Source organism: Octopus sinensis, linkage group LG19 (genome assembly GCF_006345805.1).
Source record: "Octopus sinensis linkage group LG19, ASM634580v1, whole genome shotgun sequence".
Classification (NCBI taxonomy): Eukaryota; Metazoa; Mollusca; class Cephalopoda; order Octopoda; family Octopodidae; genus Octopus; species Octopus sinensis.
Window position 1 is genome coordinate 25,040,363 of NC_043015.1, and position 20,736 is coordinate 25,061,098.

The 20,736-nt window shown below is 35.4% G+C and overlaps 1 protein-coding gene across 1 annotated transcript in view; it reads right to left on the reverse strand.

Moving 5' to 3' along the window:
- LOC115222188 (coiled-coil domain-containing protein 39-like) overlaps positions 1-20,736 on the reverse strand; it is a 1,476,917-nt gene that overhangs the window by 959,596 nt on the left and 496,585 nt on the right. Inside the window, exon 9 of the mRNA XM_029792337.2 lies at positions 2,232-2,469. Within this exon, the coding sequence (XP_029648197.1) occupies positions 2,232-2,469 (238 nt within the window). The remainder of the gene's footprint in view (positions 1-2,231; positions 2,470-20,736) is intronic.

A 20,736-nucleotide genomic window follows, 5' to 3' on the forward strand; every position in this document is an offset into this window, starting at 1 on the left:
GCGGTTGCATGAACTGATAGGATGGGCAAGGATGAAATTCAAAGCCAAAATATCTCGAAGTATGGCTTTCGTGAAAGGAAGGCAAGAAGAAGTGAAATTCAGGATAGGAAGTGAAGACATACCAACGGTGAAAGAACAACTAGTAAAGAGTCTCGGCAGATGGTATAGAGATATATTAAATGATAAGAAGCAAGGGAAAGAAACACACGAGTTAATAGAACAAGGATTAAAGGCAATTGACAGAACAATGCTGCCAGGAAAATTCAAGTGTTGGATACTGCAATTTGGGCTGTACCCAAGAATATTGTGGCCATTGCAAATGTACGAAATAGCCTCGAGTAGAGTAGAAAGGATGGAACAAAGATGCAGTGTGTTTATCAGAAAATGACTTGGTCTGCCGAAACCATTGAATACAACTGCACTATATGGAAAACCCATGCTGCAACTACCAATAGCATCAATCGCCGAAGAATATAAGGCAGGAAAGGCAAGGACAGAATGATGCTAAGGTATTCAAAACATCAGAGCATCCGGGAAAACCCTCCAAAGGTACGAACAGGGAGGAAATGGAAGGCGGAAGAGGCAGTAAACAGGGTGATCGGAAAACTAAGGCACGCAGATATAGTTGGAGCGACACAAGAAGTTAGAACCGGCCTAGGGTCGCAAAATTTCAGGCCATTTTGCGAGAGCAGTGTAAAAGAGATGAAAGAGGCAGTGGTATACGAAGTGAGAAAGGAGAAAGAAGAAAAAGGCAAAATATACATTTGGTGCAATGCAGTCAACAGGGGCAGTGCCTGAGATTGGAGGAATATGCGATCAACCGCAGAATATCATGGAAGGAACTTTGGGCTTCAGAACAAGCAAGAACATCCTTCCTGATCAAGTCTACCTTCGACATTCTACCCTCACCGGCAAACTTAGTGCGGTGGAACATAAAAACAACTAAAGGTGTGTAGATACGGAGAGAAAGCGACGGTTAGACATGTTCTGTCAAGTTGCAGACTAGCACTTGAAAGATATACATGGCGGCATGATCAAGTCCTCGGCGTCATAAGCGCAGCACTCAAGGAGAAGATCGAGAGGTCCAATAGGGGAGAGTACCCAAAAGTAGAAAAGCACAGGAAAGTATACTTCCACAAGGAGGGAAAAAGGTTATAAAACCAGGACTACAAGTAAAGTATACGAGATAGACGGAAGATGGAAGGGATACTGGGAGGTAGCCATGGACTTGGAAAGACAAGTAATATTTCCACTAATAAAAACAACAAAAAGACTGGATTTAATTCTATGGAACAGAGACCGGAGAATGGGAATTTTACTAGAACTGACAGTACCTTGGGAAGAGAACATCGGCAATGCAGAGGAACAAAAGGAGGAGAGGTATGAAAAGCTAATCGAAGAATGCAGAGAACAGGGATGGAATGTTGAATATTATCACCTGGCAGTGGGGGCTAGGAGCTTCATTGAAAATGACAATGCTTTTCAAAAGAAGATTTGTTTTTTCTAGCCCCGAGCTGCGTAAACAAATAAGGGGAGTACAGGAGGCGGTCGAAAAAGCCAGCTTCTATATATGGCTGAAGCGGGTAGACCGAAAATGGCTTGAAAGTCATAAACACGCCGACGGGAAATAACATCATTAGGTGAGACAAGCTGACTGAATCAGCTTCGCCGACTGACAGATGGCGGTCGTTTAGAAAAAACGCGGGCTAAAACTATGTGCCTTCACTGGTCAGTTAAGGTGAGACAGTGTCACATGACAACTTGCTGGGGCTGCCTGCTGGAGCCTTGCAGCAGGTATTTAAAGGGAAAAATTTGACAAGTCAGTCAGTCACCGGCTGACACTCACTGTAGATACATTGAAGAGGCCAGGGAACAGAAGAAAGAAGACATGCACGGTGTCTTCAGCTCTGGTGTTTGGTGCATGTCTTCTTTCTTCTGTTCCCTGGCCTTTTCGATGTATCGTCAGCGAGTGTCAGCTGGTGACTGACTGACTTGTCAAATTTTTCCCTTTAAATACCTGCTGCAAGGCTACAGCAGGCAGCCCTAGCAAGTTGTCACGTGACACTGTCTCACCTTAACTGATGATGTCTTCAGCTAACTGGATCCTATAAAGGAGCTGTTGTGGTAGCAGACCATGAAACACAGTTGTAATTCCTGGAAACATGCAAGAACTCCTTATCAAAATATACAAGTCAAAATAAATCTGAAAATATTCAAAATATATGTCTTACATTTGCTTTCATTTCAAGAACTTTCAAGTCATCTTGATTAGCTTTTAATTCTTGTTCCTTTCGATATTTCAATGACCGTAACTCTCGGAGGTCTGCTTCGAGTTTCTCTTTGTCTTTCTCTTCTTTTAAAAGTAATATCTCAAGTTGGTCGGCAGCCTCTTTTGCTGACATTGATGATTTCGTAACAATGTCCAGCTTTTCTTTCATCTCCTCATATTTCTCAGTGAGCAACTCGTTTCTGAAATGAGAATTAATAGATTAACACATAAGCAGAAAAATTTAATATCAAAGAAGCAAATGAAATGGTAAATAAGTTAGAGAAAAGCAAAAAGAACTTGAATAGAAACTAAGTTTTAATTAGATATATGCTGAGCAGATGTGATTATTAATAGATTACAAGAGCTTGTTTGTCGTATGTTTTAGGCAAAAATGTCAATCTCAACAAATAAGTTAATTGACTAATCAACACTAAATTTATTATAGTGTTAAGTAATATATTTTAAAAACAAAATGAATGAGCAGTGTTTAGAATTACTGTTTCATGAAGTGAGAAGAAGTGTTGTTTGCAACAAGGTTCTTTCCCAGAGAAGGAACCAATATATGATTTTGTTTTTACATCCATTTTTCTAGTTTTAACTTTGTATGATAGCTGTAAATGAGTGTCACAATCATATGAGTGGCATCATTTCCTTTCAGTCTTGCATAAAATACACATCTGGTCGTTGAGAAATAGTACCTTGCTTTGAAACAAGTGATGTTTGGTGACTAAAAGAGCTCTTGATGATAGAAAAATCTGCCACAACAAATTCCCTCTAACTCATGCAAGTATGGAAAAATGGACATTAAGACGATGATTATGATGATGATGATGATGGTGATGATGATAGTATAGTTCCTGAGCTCAAATACTATTTGTTTCATTCTGCTTCAAATCTTCTGACAGGTTCTTCTTTTCTCCATGGCATATGAATTTATCAGAACTTAAGGAACTTACAAACATACAGATGATTAAAAATAATATATATACACCCGCCTTCAGACATTAATAAAAAGCTATTCAACCTTAGATAATTACTCCAATATTTATATAATTATATTACATTATTCAGAATATGAAGAAAAAAATTAATGGTTTTCTACAAACTAAAAGCTTCTTTTGACTTTTTGAGAAGCACCATTTTGTGTGTATATTCCTTTGGGAAAATGGTGAGAAAATGGCAGTAATATTTAGAATATCTGACGCGATGAATCACTGTATTTTCGTTTGCCTGTTATAGTTGTAGTTATTTTTGTAGCTTTTGTTTTTATTTTTTGCTATATTTGTTGCCAGTTACTACACAAAACAAGCTAGTCTCAGACCTATGATCAAAGATGTTCCAGTCACAACAACCCTTTTTTTGTATATGTATGACTCCTCTGTCCAATATATTTTGTGGTTGATATTTAGCCCTGTATCAGCCCAGCTCAACTAGAATGATCAACAACTTTCAATCCATGTCCTTCCCATCTTATTTTCTAGACATATATTACTTAATGCATATATTTTGTTACTGTAGACCATGATCGGAAGATTTGATTTAATATCTTAATAGATAAATATGATTAAAAACAAACTCTCATGTCAATATGATGTCTTACTTTAGATGGAAAGATGGACTTTGTCATAAAATACTTTTTGACTGCTTTTTGTCAGGTTGTCATAAGCCTGTGTACAACAAGCTGTGTTGTCACTTTATCATCACAATATTTATTAATATTCCTGAAAGGCAACAAGCTGGCTGAACCATTAGCATACCAGGCAAAAGGCTTAGTGTCCTATCATCTGTCTTTACGTTCTGAGTTCAAATTCCACCAAGGTGGACTTAGCCGGTCATCCTTTCAGGGTCAATAAAATAAGAACCAGTTAAATTCTAGGGTCAATTAAATTGATTTACACCCTCCCCGAAATTGCTGGCCTTGTGCCAAAATTTGTAACCAGTATTTATTAATGTTCCATTCTGTATTGATTTCAAATTAGGCTGATGGTTAACTTGAAAGATATTTGAATCTCAATCATTTACTGAATTTCAGTAAATTGATGAGACAAATGATAAGTTCTACTAATTCTTGTTACACTCACCATTCTGCCTAGAAAATTCAGATTATATCTATGCAATCAGGGGCTGTGTATTAGCAGAATTGTTAAGTGAGTATTTCAATACAAGCTTTTATATTTTGAGTTGAAATTTCATTGAGGTCTGCTTTGGGGTTTGGTTTTTCTGGTGTCAGCAGAACAATGCACTAATAATAAATTGGGGATGTCATAATGAACTGTGATGTCCCTAACCACTAAATTTATGGCATTGTGCCAACTTAAGAAATAAGCATTATTAAGGTAATTGAATCAAGTAAATTAATTGTCAACTTGGAATTAGACAACAAGATTTAACATGACATTCATCCACACTAATGGTGACCTCACTAGTGCTGCAGGAATGAAGTAAAGCATCCAATACATGAAGGAAAGTGGTTGACATAACGAAGTGCATCCTGGTGTAGAAGTAATGTCGACGTAGATACTAAATCACAATGTAGTCCTTGGATCCGTTGGATCATTTCAAAGCCTCTAGCCCATTCCAACGTTGAACAGGGATATTTAAATGATGTCGAGAATATTAGACATTCTACATACCAATTTGAGATTTAAAAATCTGCAACATTCTGATGGCCATAAATTAAACAATAAACCTAATGCTTGCCAGTCAATTGCAATGCTAAATATAAGGCAGAGCTCCAACCATTCTACAAACTAGCAACTATAAATTATTATTCCTGTTATTTTAACTGCAACATGTAATCTTCACAATATAATTGATCGGTCAGTATCAGGAGGACAGGCTATTGTATGAAGTACAAAACAAGAAAGATGTCCTACATTGATTGGAAAATGGTGAAATAACACCGTGAATCAAAATTATGAATTAATTGCTAAGATTTTCGAGCAAAAGCTATTAGATATTATAAGCTCTGGTTCAATGCAGAAAAGAGCAAGAGGTCATGTACCATTTATTCGTGGCTCATTGGGTAAATATCGGAAAGATTTCAGCTCATTACCATAAGCTAAGAAATTATTAGTCAAAGAAAACTCACTCTGTTGGTTGTTCCTCAACTCTGGTGACCCATGACCAAGCCAGAGCAATATGTGTTCACTGTTGATAAGAGTAAAGAGTCTATGTGTGTGTAAGTATATGCGCATGTGCATGTGTGTGTGTATATGTATCTTTTAAAGTCAACTGCAACAATTTGCCAGACTGATTGGTGCGCTATTCCTTGCCGAAGATTAGTCTGTAACCCAGACAACTGAAGAAAACTACCAAGGAGATAGGAATGGCTGCTGAAACTAGCTCAAGGTGGTTATGGTTGATAAGGGGCTGCAAATGAAACCTTTCCACAAGTGAAAAGTAATTTGGTCCTTGCTAAACCAGACAGGTGAAATATACAGCCTGAGGGGTGAAAAGCCTTTGATCCTGTGATACCGGCTGATGATACAGAAAGGTTTCCAAAACTGTGAAAGATTCAGAAGAGCTTACAATGCACCTGAGGAGTAGCCACTGCAGTTTCAGTACAAGGGAAAGTTTCTCTGATGCTTATTTCTCATATTTTACACATACACACACACATGCATGTGATATCGTTGTGTTCAAATTTTTCCTCCTCCATGTTATAACAAACCAGAAGTTATAACAGACATTGCATACATAAAATATCCTCTGCAATTCTCCTTGGGATAGCTTTGCAGATGTGACTTAAACCATTATATTCACTCTTGTTTAATTTTGGAAAAATATTATACTCAAGGAAGTGTCAAAGTCTTCTGTTATTTTCGTATGATCCTAACATTGACATTCTATATGCCATAATGGCATCATTGCTGATTAAATTTCACCTGTTGGTTTATATTTTATATCCATCATCATCATCATCATCCTTCAACGTTTCTTTTCCACGTTAGTATCTCTGCTTGATTTATGATACTTTATTAACTTCATTGTCATGCACTTAACAAGGTCATTGACACTTAATTTCCACTGCATCTGCAATGGCTCCCCATCAAGCCATGCCATTAGATAAATAGCATTTGGTAATAGAACATAAAACATGCATGTTGAGGTTGCAATAAAACATTACTTGAATGGCTGAAAGAGTGAATAACTGAATATGAGAATAACTGAATAAGCGAATGAATGAAACATGGCTTTTAATGAATGGTGGAGCATCTGTTCTGCAGCCAATAACAACCTTGGTCTTATTTAAAACTGTTTTGATCAATGAATGTTTTTTTCTTTTAAATTACTTTGACAGTATATTAGTTTCTACTTGAATTTCCGTCATCTCTCAACCTATCTATCTATTTTTACATCTATCTATCTGTCTGTCTGTCAGTCTATACCAATCTCTTTTTCTCTGTAGTTATTTATTCATACACACACACACACACTCATACAAACATGTGCCTATGTACTTACACTTGTATATAAACATACATACATACATACATACATACATACATACATACATACATACATACACAATGAGCTGGTGTATCTCAGACAGCATATTTAAAATCATACGCCACTAGACATACACATATATGTAGCCAAAAACCTTCGTTGTGTGTGTGTGTATATATACATCTGTAACCTTTTCTTTACTATTACAATGTGATATTTGATGGAAGAGAGACACAAGCAAGGGACGTGTATTTAGTGATGTAAGAGACATAGTTATGCCAAGTGGAATGATGTAAAGATTGAAAAGAATAGGTTTGGGAGATTGTGGAATGAGAAAGGAGAAAAGGAAACAATGAAGGGAAGACAGAGAGAGAAAGGGAAAGAAATGGCAGTGAAGTGGGTGTGAATTAGAAAAGAAACAATGGTGAAAAGGAAGAGAGTCTCCCTCAGACTCCTATGGACAATAAGCCTTGACTGTTTCCAAGTAATATTCTTTCCCTCATGACCAGACAAGTTTCGATTGAAGAATGGAATTGGATGCAAACAGCACCATTTGCACAATGGCTACACCTGTTTATCACAAATGCATGAGGCCAAGACAAGGGGACGTAAACTCACACACATATTTTTTTTTTAAATCGACATCTTTCTCTTTCAGTCTTTTAAATGTACACTCAAGTTTCTAATAAGCCCCTAGGTGTCCTTCAGTGAGATTGAACCTAAAATGATGCGGATGGGAAACAAAAATCTTAAATGGCTGTATGTAATCAAAATAGATTTAGCATAGATAATATGATTTCTTGTACATATGTCATCTTACCATTCTTGACATCTATTGACATAAAAGAACGTCAATCGCTAGAATGGAATATATTGCAATTATGAAATGTATTCCATTTGGTTTCAATTCTATCTTTTATTCATGTATTAAGTATTTTATGCCTCATTTCTATTAATAAAAAGATTTGACATACACATGAAATAGGAACAAGAACAACAACAGCAGCAACAATAATTATTTCAAAACGAGTGGAAGTGTTAGTAGGTTAAAGCAGTTAGATGCATTCTGGGTAATGTCAAATATGAAATGATTTCTGCTGCATCGCACAATTTCAATATTTCAAAGTTACTTCATTAATTTTCAGTTTGAAACCCATAACAATTCCCAGTAAAAATACGTGATCGAAATGTAAATGTATTTAAATATATTTATGCATTTAAATTTAGAGCATTTCAGAGCAAAATAGTTTGGAGCAAGGAAAAGAAAGAAGATGAAACAAAAGTTAATTTTTTTTTTAAATACTGTTTCTGATCTTCCTTCTTAATTTATATGGATTATTGTATTTCAGCATATATGTGTATGTACAGTTTTTTGCATGAATGTACACACACACACACACACACACAATCACATCACATATATGGAGAAATTTAAAATATTTACAATGTAAGAATATATACCTACAAAGACACTGATATGCACATACATGTAATATACATACATATACACATGCACACACACACATTTATATATATATATATATACATTTGTTTGTATGTGTGTATATGTGTGAGTGTATCTTAAGTGATACTTGATGACTACTGGCACCAGTGTCACTTAAAAAGCATCCAGTACACTCTGTAGAATGGTTGGCATTAGGAAGAGCATCTAGCAATAGGGACCATGCCAAAAAAACATTGGAGCAAGGTGCAGTCCTCTGGCTTGCCAGCTGTTATCAAACTGTCAAATACAGGAAAATGGTGGTTAAATAGTGATGATGATGATGATGCATTTGCACGCACACACGTGCACGCATGCGTGTGTGTGTGTGTGTGTGTGTGTGTGTGTGTGTGTGTGTTATAATTGAGGCTTCAATATTTTGAAACAGTAGCATTGGATAAATAGGAGTTAGCTTACAAACACACATAAAACATATAAAAATGGAGCGAACTGATTATAATGGGTGGTGTAGAATAATCAAATATGAAGGATTAAAATGCAGTGGAACAGAAATACATTGCAAATCATCATCATCATCATCATTTAGCGTCTGTTGTTCGTACTGGCATGGGTTGGACAGTCTAACCAGGGCTGGTAAGCTGGAAGGCTGCACCAGACTCCAGTCTGATTTGGCATGGTTTCTATGACTGGATTCCCTTCTTAATGCTTGCCACTCCAAGAGCGTAATGGATGCTTTTATATGCCACCAACACAGGTACCATTTGCATAACACCAGTATCTACCATGACTGCAATTTTACTCAGCTTGATGGATCTTCTTTTCAAGCATGACATAATGCCAAAAGTCCTGGGTATTGCCTCTGTGAGGCCCAACACTTGAAAGGAGCTCTTCACATGCCACTGCCATCAGCCACTTTTCCTGCATGAGACTCAACACTCAAAAGCTGCTTTTTACATGCCACCAGCAGGAGTGTCAGTTATGTGATGCCAGCACCAGCCATGACTGTGATTTCACTTGGCTTGATGGTTCTTCTCAAGCACAGCATATCTCCAAAGGCCTCGTGTCACTAGTCATTGCCTCTGTGAAGTCCAAAGTTCAAAAATCATGCTTCACCACCTTGTCCCATATCTTCCTGGGTCTACCTCTACCACAGGTTCCCCCCCACATTAAGGATCAGCACTTCTTTACACAGCTGTCCTCATCCATACACATCGCATGACCATACCAGCACAGTCATCTCTCTTGCATATCACATCTGATGCCACTTATGCCTCACTTTTCTTTCAAGATGCTTACACTCTGTCAAGCATGCAAACTGACATTGCACATCCAGCAAAGCATACAGGCTTCATTTGTTTCAAGTTTATACATGTCCTCAGCTGTCACAGCCCACAGGCATCATACAATCTGCTTTCACTCTGAGAGAGAGGCCCTTTGTTGCCAGCAGAGGTAGGAGCACTTTGAACTTTGCCCAACCTAATCTTATTCTCACAGGTATGTTCTTGGAGCATCCACCTCCACTACTGACTTGGTCACCTCGATAATGAAAGCTATCTGCTACCTATAGATTACCCTCCTGGCATTTGATGGAGTCTATTTCCTGTACATTTTCAGTATTTATTGTACCTGTGCATCTTCCACATACAAAAGCTAGTTTCCCTGTTAACCTTCCTCTAATGTTGCCACACCTATTATGTGTCCATAGTTTACACCAGGTATGGAGTTTCTACCTACAGAGATACAGATCGAGCAGGGCTTTCTGCCAGAAGGGATTTGTGTTTTATCTGCCTTCCTACTTACTAAAGACTTTGTTTTTTGTTAGCAAAAGTATATATATATATTTTGAAAGGTGTAATGAATAAATGCTCCAGTCAGTCAAAACCACTTTATATCATTCCCAAATTATCAAAAATCGAATATAAATATATATTGAAACAATAGGGCACCCAATAGTAAAACCGACTGGAGCATTTATTTATCATACCTTTTGATTTATTTCTCCTTTTGCCTCACAGTGTCACCTGAGCATTTCCAGCTGGTGTCTTATTTTTATTTTTGTTCTTCAGTTTAATGAAACTACATTTTGGTTTAATGAAGTTATGAAATCATCCTCTTAAATATGTGTGTGTGTATAGATATAGATATATTTACATTGTGGAGGAAAAAGAAACAACTGTAAATCAAGGTATTGTACAAGAAGCAGAACACCTGTAAGAGCAAATTGATTATTTTAATGGTTGAAAAGTATTTGAAAAGATTGTCTCTAAAGACCCAAAGTTAGAACAAGGTACAGTACATAATAAATTAACATTATCATTTATTCCAAGAAAATTGGATATTATGATGTAAATAGTAGAGAATATTAGCTTTTGTTACCATATTCCAGTTGAAATACACAGACCTTGTTCCTGTTAATTTTGAAAATTATGAAGAATTTAGTGAAATAACATTACTATTAAGCTGATGCTTGGAATGAAAGGTTTGAATTTCAATTACTTTAAAAATGGAAGTTTGGATTTAGAAGCAGAAGCAGTTTCTGGTAGGTCTGTATCAAAAGGAGTTTTAAAATATTTGTCTTGTAAGAGTTATTTGTTCATAAAATATTGGCTAAAAATGGTTTTAGAACATTATGAAGGAAGGTAAGAAATTGAAAACAACTTTTAAAAATGATTGATATTGTATATTTTAAAATAATGTAACTTCTATTCCTGTGAGAGCAACACAATAATAACCAGTATGTGTAATGAGTAAAAAAATGTACTAAATATTGATATTCTATATTTCAAAATATTTAATTTAGATGAAAATAAATTGACTGTACAGCAAACAATATTGCTGAGAATTTATTTCATGATTAAACATAAATTCATTGAATCATTTAAAAAGGAAAATATGAATGGCAAGGAAGATAAATATTTGGGGAAACCTAATTGTAGTTTCTTCTATAGAAACCACAGTAAAACAAAAAATAAAGCAATACCTGAAGCTGTCAAAAAATTTAAAGTACACTAGTAATCGAATACATCATCATCATTGTCATCATCATCATAATCCGAGTTATCATCATCTACCATCAGTCTTTCCTAGATGATTCTAGAGAATTCAATGAGCTGGAGGCTTAGACAGAATTTCAGTGTCTGCTTTGGTATAGTTTTTATAGCTGGATGCTGATGCCAGCCACTGTACAGAGTGTACTGGATGATAAATAACTATATGAGTAATAATTAGCCCTCCTTTTCTCATTCCTCCTCCTCATCATCATCAAACATCTGTTTTTCCATGCTGGTAGGGGTGGGACAATTTGACAAGATCTACTGAACTGGAGGGTTGCACTAAGTTCCAATGGTTTCTAAATCTAGATGCCATTACTAATGCCAACCACTTTACAAAGGGTGGACTGGGTGCTATTTTCATGGTAGTAGCACTAATGCCATGAAATGAATGCATATTTGTAAAACAGCTGGCATTTGGCTGTGGAGTCTGACTAAAAACTCAGAGAAACATTTGTAACACAAATCAAGTTGTAAGGGATATAAAGGCCTATCTGAAATAACAATTTCTAGGTAAATACTTCAATTATTGTTGAAGGAAAAAAATAAACAACTTAGTTAGAAATCAAGCTAGTAAAACCCTTTGTGGTAAGTTAAGTAAAATGATTAAAGTTAGAAAAATAACCATAATTTGTAGGGAAAGTTTTCCAGAATTGGTAAATGAAATTATGTATGTATTTCATATTGGCAACTTTTGAAAATATGAGAAAAAACACAAACAAATGTAATTTAAATAAACAAAGTGCAGCCTCTGATATGTGCTTAATGGTAATTCAGGATTTTGATAGTGAAGAAAAAACCAAAGTTGTTCTTAAACTAAAAATCGTTACTGTTTATGGAATGATGAAAATTTCAGTCTCAGTTTTGGCAGAACTAATTCTGTGTGAATAAACTATTCTATAATAATGAAATGTTGCTGAGGAAAACTTTTGTTTTGAGTAATGTGTGAACGTTAAAAGGGAAAAATTATAGGGTATAGGTTATAGATCATAAGCAAAATATTTACGAAAATAGAAAAATTTCATGTTGTTCAATTTGATTAAATGAAATAATAAAAATAGAATCTTTGTAAAAGATATAAAAAGAAGTAGGAAATGGTAATGCAACAGTTTTATCTTCTGATTGCAGAAATCCATGGATGGAGTAGGTAGAATATATAAGAAAAAATGTAAATACAGCAAAATTTCATAGACAAGTATATATAAATATACGATTTCAGATATAAACAAATATGCACGTATAAAATACATTTATATCTACATACACAAAGCATACACACTCACATGCATGTATATATCTATGCGTATAGTTCTGTGTGTGTATATATATATATATATATGTACATATATATATACATATATATATATGTATATATATATACGTGTATATATATATATGCATATATATATATACGTGTATATATAGATATGTACATATATATATATATATATCACATAATCACGTAACCGACCAGACCATCAGATGTTGTTACACATCGCTGGTCACAATGCGTTCGCATTGTTTTAGCCTTCGAATGACGCCACCCCGCTGGCTAAGCAAGCAGGCCATATATATATATATATATATATATATATAATTATATATGTGTGTGTGTGTGTGTGCATGTATATATATGGTAGTTGTCTACTCGTTATGCAGACTTTGACCACCTCCTGTACTTGCACCTTAGAAACATCATGGTGTCTGATATGGCTTTTTAAACCAGACAATGTTTTGAATAGACACCCACATAGATTGCATATTCAATTTGGACAACCAAGAGCTGCAGATAAGTTCTGGTCTTTGTGGATCTTAAAATGTCTTTTGAGGCTTCTGTTAGATTTGCAAACCTTCTGGCATACATTGCATTCAAACGTGTGTGCGTATGTGTATATATATTCACATGCACACATAACACCAGCATATGTATACACACACACACACACACATATATATATATATAAACACACACACACACCAGCACACAAATACAAAGTGAATTAGGAAACTTAATAGAGTCTAGGTTAAAATGCTTTGTAGTGCAAGCTTGAAATTTCGTTCTGCTTTCGAATTCTTCCAAAGTCAACTTAGCTGTTTTTCTTGCAGGCCAACAACAACAACAACAACATATTGTTGCATAACAAGATTCTATTCTTCTTTTTTTCGCTCTCTTTTTCTCTTACATTTTCACTCTTAATCAGGAAGAAATCAATTGGGGACAAATTTGGAAAGCAATGTTTCATTCCAGGTTTAAATACCCAGCATGCACCATAGTCAGAATGTTTTCATGTTCACTCAAACACTCATATGATGTCAACAATATACAATTCTTATTGGTAAGAATAAAGTTTTTAAAATGGAGGGAGAATTTCAAAGGATTGAAGGATTGCTTTACTCTAATGATAGAACACATGCCAGGTCCCCTGAAAATATGGATTCCAGTCCCATGGGCAGTGTTTTACTTTTTCTATACAAAAGCTTTTTCCAATCCAATATCTATAGCATATTATTTACAGCCTTATGTCATGTGCTTCAAGTGCCACTGTTCTTAAAGATACTATATGTAGACACACACACACACACACACACACACACATATAGGTTTAAGAGACAGAATCACCCTCAAGCAACTCAATCATCATTGAACAACTATAATGTCGTTCAATGATGATTGAGTTTCTTCAGGGTGATTCTGTCTCTTAAACCTATCTATCTATATATATATATATATATATGTGTATATAATACAGTAATTCCTTTTAGTACCACTAAATTAAACTTCTCTCCCCTACGAACTCGGAAATAACTTCTCTAATATTAATATTAAATATATATATATATATATATACCACACACAACCAGCTTCTACACTGTTTCCATGTACCAAATTTACACACAAAGCATTGGTCACCCTTTGGCTATAATAGAAGTCACAGTCCAAGGTGGAACACAGTGGGGGGGGGGGGTTTCAAATCCACATGGTTGAAATGCAAGCTTCTTAAGCACATAGCCATGACTACACCCACGTACAACTGTTTCTAAACCATTTTTTGTTTGTGTTTTATTCTTGTTTGATTATTCTACTTCAGTCTTGAGACCTAAATCTCTGGATTCTTTATTCTACAACCTATTTTCATTTTCCTGAAGATGTTAGAAATGTCTGCTCTTGCAATATTACAAAGTCACAATCATATTCTTCAAGTAATTGTTTAACAATAAATTCTTTCTACTATTTTTTCTTACTCTTTACATAAACTTAATATTTTATAACAAAAAAAGTACAAAAAGTTTACAAAAGCTCTCTGTATTGAATTATTTATGTCCTTCAAATAAATTTCTAAAACAAATTTTAGGGAATTTTTTTCATAAAACTCAGACATTGGTCCCTATATAGACTTAATAATACAAACATGTGTGTGTGTGTGTGTGTGTGTGTATAAGTGCATGTACACATATATAAACACATATATACATACATATATGTATACACACTCATACTTACATACATATGTGCACACTCATAGCAGGCCACAGTCTGCTAGCTAGACTTAACAGAAATAAAACTTAATAGAAATAGGTGCCTAATCCCCATCAAATTATATCTTACTGATTCATATGTATATACAAATATATATTTGAAGGCAAATAGGGACACAAAAATATCTCGAAATACTGAAGAGTAAATTTATTCAATAAAATCATCCTTGGTTTCAACCATGACCACCAGATAACTAATATCTCCTGCAACTCTTCTGGATGGTCTCCTACTTTAAGTTGGTGAATGCTGCCATAATCCTTGCCTTCACTTACAAGGTGTTTTGTTGATTTCTCACACAACTATACCCAACACATAATAATCAAGGGGGTTACAGTCTGTGGAGTTAGATAGCCAGATGCTAGGGGTGATATGGTCGCAAAAATTGTCTGACAGCCATGACTGGGTTCTTCTGCTTTTGTGGCATTATGCAGAATCCTGTTGCTAGATATAGGGTCTTCCAGCACCCACCCTCTTGACCCAGGACCTCCTCTAGGCACTTGATGTAGGCCTCTGTATTGAGTCTGAGGCCATGTGAGAAGATAAATGAAGGCATAATGTCACCATCACTAGTGATCATTCTAAACACTTTGATGTTTGATTTTTATCACTCTTGGTACATGTCCTCAGATTGACACCAAAACACCCTGAAATATTAGTTTTGGAGCTTCTGGTGCAAATACCAAGCAGTACAGCATGTTGTTTCCAAATTTCTGGCAGAGTGAATTGCATCATGGTGCTATTTTTCTCACAGACGGTGCCCAACTGACTCTACTATGCAGTGTAGTTGACAAAATCAAAAACAAATAATGCATGTTAATGAAATTAAACATATAAAATGGCAACAATTTACCCATCACACCCTGTATATCATTAGTGATAATGCATGTTCACTCTTTATGTTTTTCTTATATATATATATATATATATATATAATATATATATATATATATATGCATATATATATATATGCATGATTAGAACAACATGTCTTATAATATACAACAGGCTTGCACACAGTCTTCATCTGCCAAATTCCTTACACAGCTTTGGCCAGTATCTGTGCATAGTAGAAGACATAGTAGAAGACACAGTGGGACTGAATCCCAGACCATTTGGTTGCAAAGCAATCTTAACCACAAAGCCCTTCCTACTTGAACTATTAGAACCAGATGCAATGTCTGATACAGTCCCAACAATGTATTCCAGGCTGTTGTTTTATTTTTTTTTTGTCTTTTTGTTTGTTAGAATATCCATGGTTGATTAGTGTTTGTTTCATTTTAGTCCTAAGTTTTCCTTATCAAGTGATTCCTTTTTGAAGGTATTCTAATCTTCCATGCAATGATTCTACAACTGACATTTTGTATATGTGTGGACATACATTATCTCTCTATATATGTATTTGCATTCATCTGGGTCTTTCCTGTGAGCAGACATGAAGTACACGTTTCCTGCCTATTCTGAATATATGGTTATTAAAACCAGAGTGGTTGTATTGCAAAGAATATTTCTATTCTCATTAGAACTTGAGATTCAGTAATGTTTACTGGTGAATTCATTTAAATGAGTGTATCATATACATACTTGGTAAATATATAATGCCTTAAAAATGCTTTTTGCTAGAAATAACTATAGTTTAATACCTCCTTCAAGTAAGGGGGTACCAAATGTTTGTGGTAAACCATTCCTACAAAAACAAAGTAATAATCCTTTTGTTACCATTTTTATGTGAGTCTTTCAATTATTTTCAAAAAGGAATTGTCATTCTTATGTTGGTGACATAAGTATGGGCTTCAGCACTGTAACAGCACATCACTGCTGCCACACTTTGTTGGTGATTCCCTACTGTTCCTGGTAAATGAAACCTTTGCCTCACTAAGGTGACAACCCTCCATGGGTATGTTTGGGTAGACATTGCTGGTGAGGCTTTCATGAACCTCTTTTAGTTACCTTTTTGCATGACACAAAGGAAATGGGTCTATTCTTTGACAAGCTGGTCACCACACAGCAAATTATGTTGAAGAATGGAACAAACTTCTATGAAATTTTGATGGATGGTTTTTACGTCACTTTAAAACCGTGAATTTGAATCATTAGGCCTAGGGTAGTCACAGGTAGGTTGGTGTCAAAAGGGTTGATGTTTGATGCAATAGTCATAGTACCACTTGATGCCAAAATAATTGCAGAAAACCAGAACTGATGAGCTGCTATTGATCTGTTAATTAGTGTATTTGTTTCTTAGATGGCTTGAATCTACCAATATTACAAAAGAAACGGAGTCTTAAAATTGTGTCTTCCTGTTGTTTGAGTACCACTAAAGGCTTTTAGAAATGAAAAATATAAAAAAACAAATAAACAGTAACATAAAAACAAGCAATCTTAAAGAATAGTTTTTGCTCTTTATTACATAAAATTTTCACATAAACATTTAAAGAAGGAATGATTCCATGGAAATATTTTAGTGTGAGAAAACTGTCAACAGTTTTAGAAACAGGTAAATATGATTATAGCTGCAAGTCAAGAAATATAGAAATTAGATAAGTAAAGGAAAAGAAAAAATGCAAGAATATACATCCCTACCAAAAGGCAAAAAAAAAAATCTCAAGAGTATATAACACCTGTAAGATATTATTCCAAAAGATCTGATTATCTGATGGGGAAATCACCAAGAGAATTGAAGAATAGGGAAAATATTGATATTCCAATGTGATGGTTAAGTATTTCACTTTGGTTAAGCATGGAGTGCTTCTCCATGCTGAACAAACACAATGTATGCTCAATATGGCATCACACGGGGAAATACCTTGACAAACAGCAATGATAATGATGATGTTGACAATGATAATCATGATGTTGGTGATGATGATGATGATGATGCAGAACCATTATTCTGAAAGATAAGTAGTAAACTCATCCATAATTGATCAGCGAGTTTTCATTTTCAATTATTTCAGTAGATTTTTACATTAGTTTAATTCCAGTTATTGGGTTTAGTTTTTATTGCTAGCATACTCCACACACACACACACATACACTTGCACACTAACACACACACACACACACACACACATACACACACACACTAGCACAAACATGCAAGCACACACTAACACACATAATACACACTTTCACACACATACACACTCACATGCACACACACACTTACACATGCACATACAAATGCAAACATACAATTCTGCACCATATTCACATACTATTAAAACACACATGCATGCATATATAAACATACAAGAGAGATGCATTTAAGCACACACACACACACACCCTAACCCTAATCCTAACACAAACATTCAAGCACACATTAACACACATACATACACACTCGTACACTAACACAAACATACACACTTTCACACACACACATACACACTCACATGCACACACACACTTACACACACATACATATGCAAACATACCATTCTGTGCCATATTCACACACTATTAAAACACACATGCATGCATATATAAGCATACTAGCTGAAGGTGACCCGCTCTACGCGCGGGTAAGGGTGTGGTTGTTACTTTCTGTTGCTTCCTTTCAGCACATAAAAAGCACCATCCGAACATGGCCGATTGCAGCGCCGCCTTGACTTGCTTCTGTGCTGGTGGCACGTAAAAAGCACCAACCGATCGTTGCCGCAGCGATCCCCCCTGGCACCTGTGCCGGTGGCACGAAAAAAGCACCCACTACACTCACAGAGTGGTTGGAGTTAGGAAGGTCATCCACCTTTAGAAACACTGCCAGATCAGACTGGAGCCTGGAGAAGCCTCCTGGCTTCCCAGACCCCGGTCACACTGTCCAACCCGTGCTAGCACGGAAAACGGACGTTAAACGATGATGATGATGATGATTCTCCGTCTTTGTTTCTCTCTCCTTTCTCTCTCACTTTCCCACTCTCTTACTTTTCTTTTCTCTCGGACTCTCCCTCGCTTTCTCTTACTCTCTATCTTTATCTATCTCTCTCCCATTTATAAACAACAGAAGATCTTGAGTAAGTTGAGAAATAAAATATTTAGAAAGATCAATCATAAATATCAGGCAGTGGCAACGGAAAGGTCTGCTTCAAGGCAGACAGCAAAACGCTAACATTTAAAAGGGACACACGAACTTGCGAGCTGAATAAAAATAATAAAATATTGGAAACTAAAGTTTGAAGGGATAGAATGTGAGGATAGTAGAGTCACCATGGCTGGCATTTCTTAACGACGGACAGCAATGTATTGACAGTTTAATGGCTGGCGTAATATTTTGAACTTGATGTAAAAGAAAATTCGTAAACACCAATTTTTGAAGTGATTCTTTCTCACGACAGTAGACTCACCATGGCAAGCATTCAAAACTTCTTTATCATGGATGGCAACACATTGACGATTAAAAGGCTGGTGCAAATTTTTTAGCTCGATGTAACAGAATTCCTAAACACCCGCTCCTTGAAATTTTAATCCCCTTCCAGCCCCATTTAGACCCCTTTTCATATTTTGGTTAATATAACCCGATTTCATTCGGGTCTACTGGGGCCACATTTTTTAAAAGGTGAGGAATTTTGTCCTAGAGGTGACGCCTTTCATTTGAGGAAAAAAATAGTTGTCATGCAAACTTGCCAGCACTTTTAACATAGGTGTGCATATTTTCAGCTGAATCGACCGACTACATAATGCACACATTAAATATATATATATATATATATATGTATATATATATGTGTGTGTATGTGTGTGTGTGCATGCATTATATATACAAATGTATACAAATGAGATATATATCTGTATAAATTAAATTAGAGATAAAACTACTAATAGGCAAATCAAACAGTGAAAAACCAAAAACAAATACATAAAAAAAAATATAATATTGAAAATATATAAAATATAAAATAGAAAAATTTAAATTATTTAAATTGAAAATAAAAATTATTAAATTATATTTATAATTTGTTTAAAAATATATATAACTATGAAAAAGTATGAAAAAGTTTGATATACATAAATACAGATATATACACTTTGTATATATATATTATATATACATATTTATATATAGAACACACACACACACACATACATTATATATACATATTTATATATAGAACACACACACACACACATAAATGAACGCAAGAATATCTGATTCATAATATTTTTTCTAATGCTCGTGTGTTGTTGGTGACAGACAGATACTTAAAAGAACGCCGATGTGATGGGAAGGTACGAGACAGAGTGAGTGAAAAAGAGAGGATATTTCCTCTCTTTTTCACTCACTCTGTTTCCTACCTTCCCATCTTCCGAGAGTGAATTTATGAAGACAGATACTTTAAATAACGTTAGTGGCATTGTGAAAGTTGTAAATGAAGAGGAGTGAGAGGGTAATGGAGGAAATAGCGTGAGTGAGGAAGATGGCCCCTAGCAACCACACCTTTTAAGCTAGGGATTTCTAAAGTAGCCCACGAGCATCGTCACCTCATTCTACATGTCCCTGTAAATTTTGGAGCGAATCGGACGGGATGTAGTGGCATTGAAAGCGATCCAAGCGGTAAAAACGCATTTCAGTTTTATATATAGAGATGAGACAGATGCATTTAAACACACATACACACACACACACATATGAACGTGCACAGATGCAAAATTTAAATACAAACAGAAATGGGTTTTGCAAGTTCAAATTTCCCCATGCTTGTTCTGTTCATTTCTGCATCAAGTTTCTATTCCTGGAGGCCTTTGGAATCATTGAGACTCTTGATTATCTTTAATATATACATTGGTATGATTGTGTGGTTTTTGGCTCAATCCAATCGTGTGTCATCTTGGAAAAGCATTTAGTGCAGTAATCCCTAGTTCACCAATGCCTTTGCAGTGTATTTGGTAGAAAGAAAACGTGAAGATGCCTTTTGTGAATGAGGAGTAGACAGACAGACAGACGACTACTGATGAAGGGTCATTCTTTGTA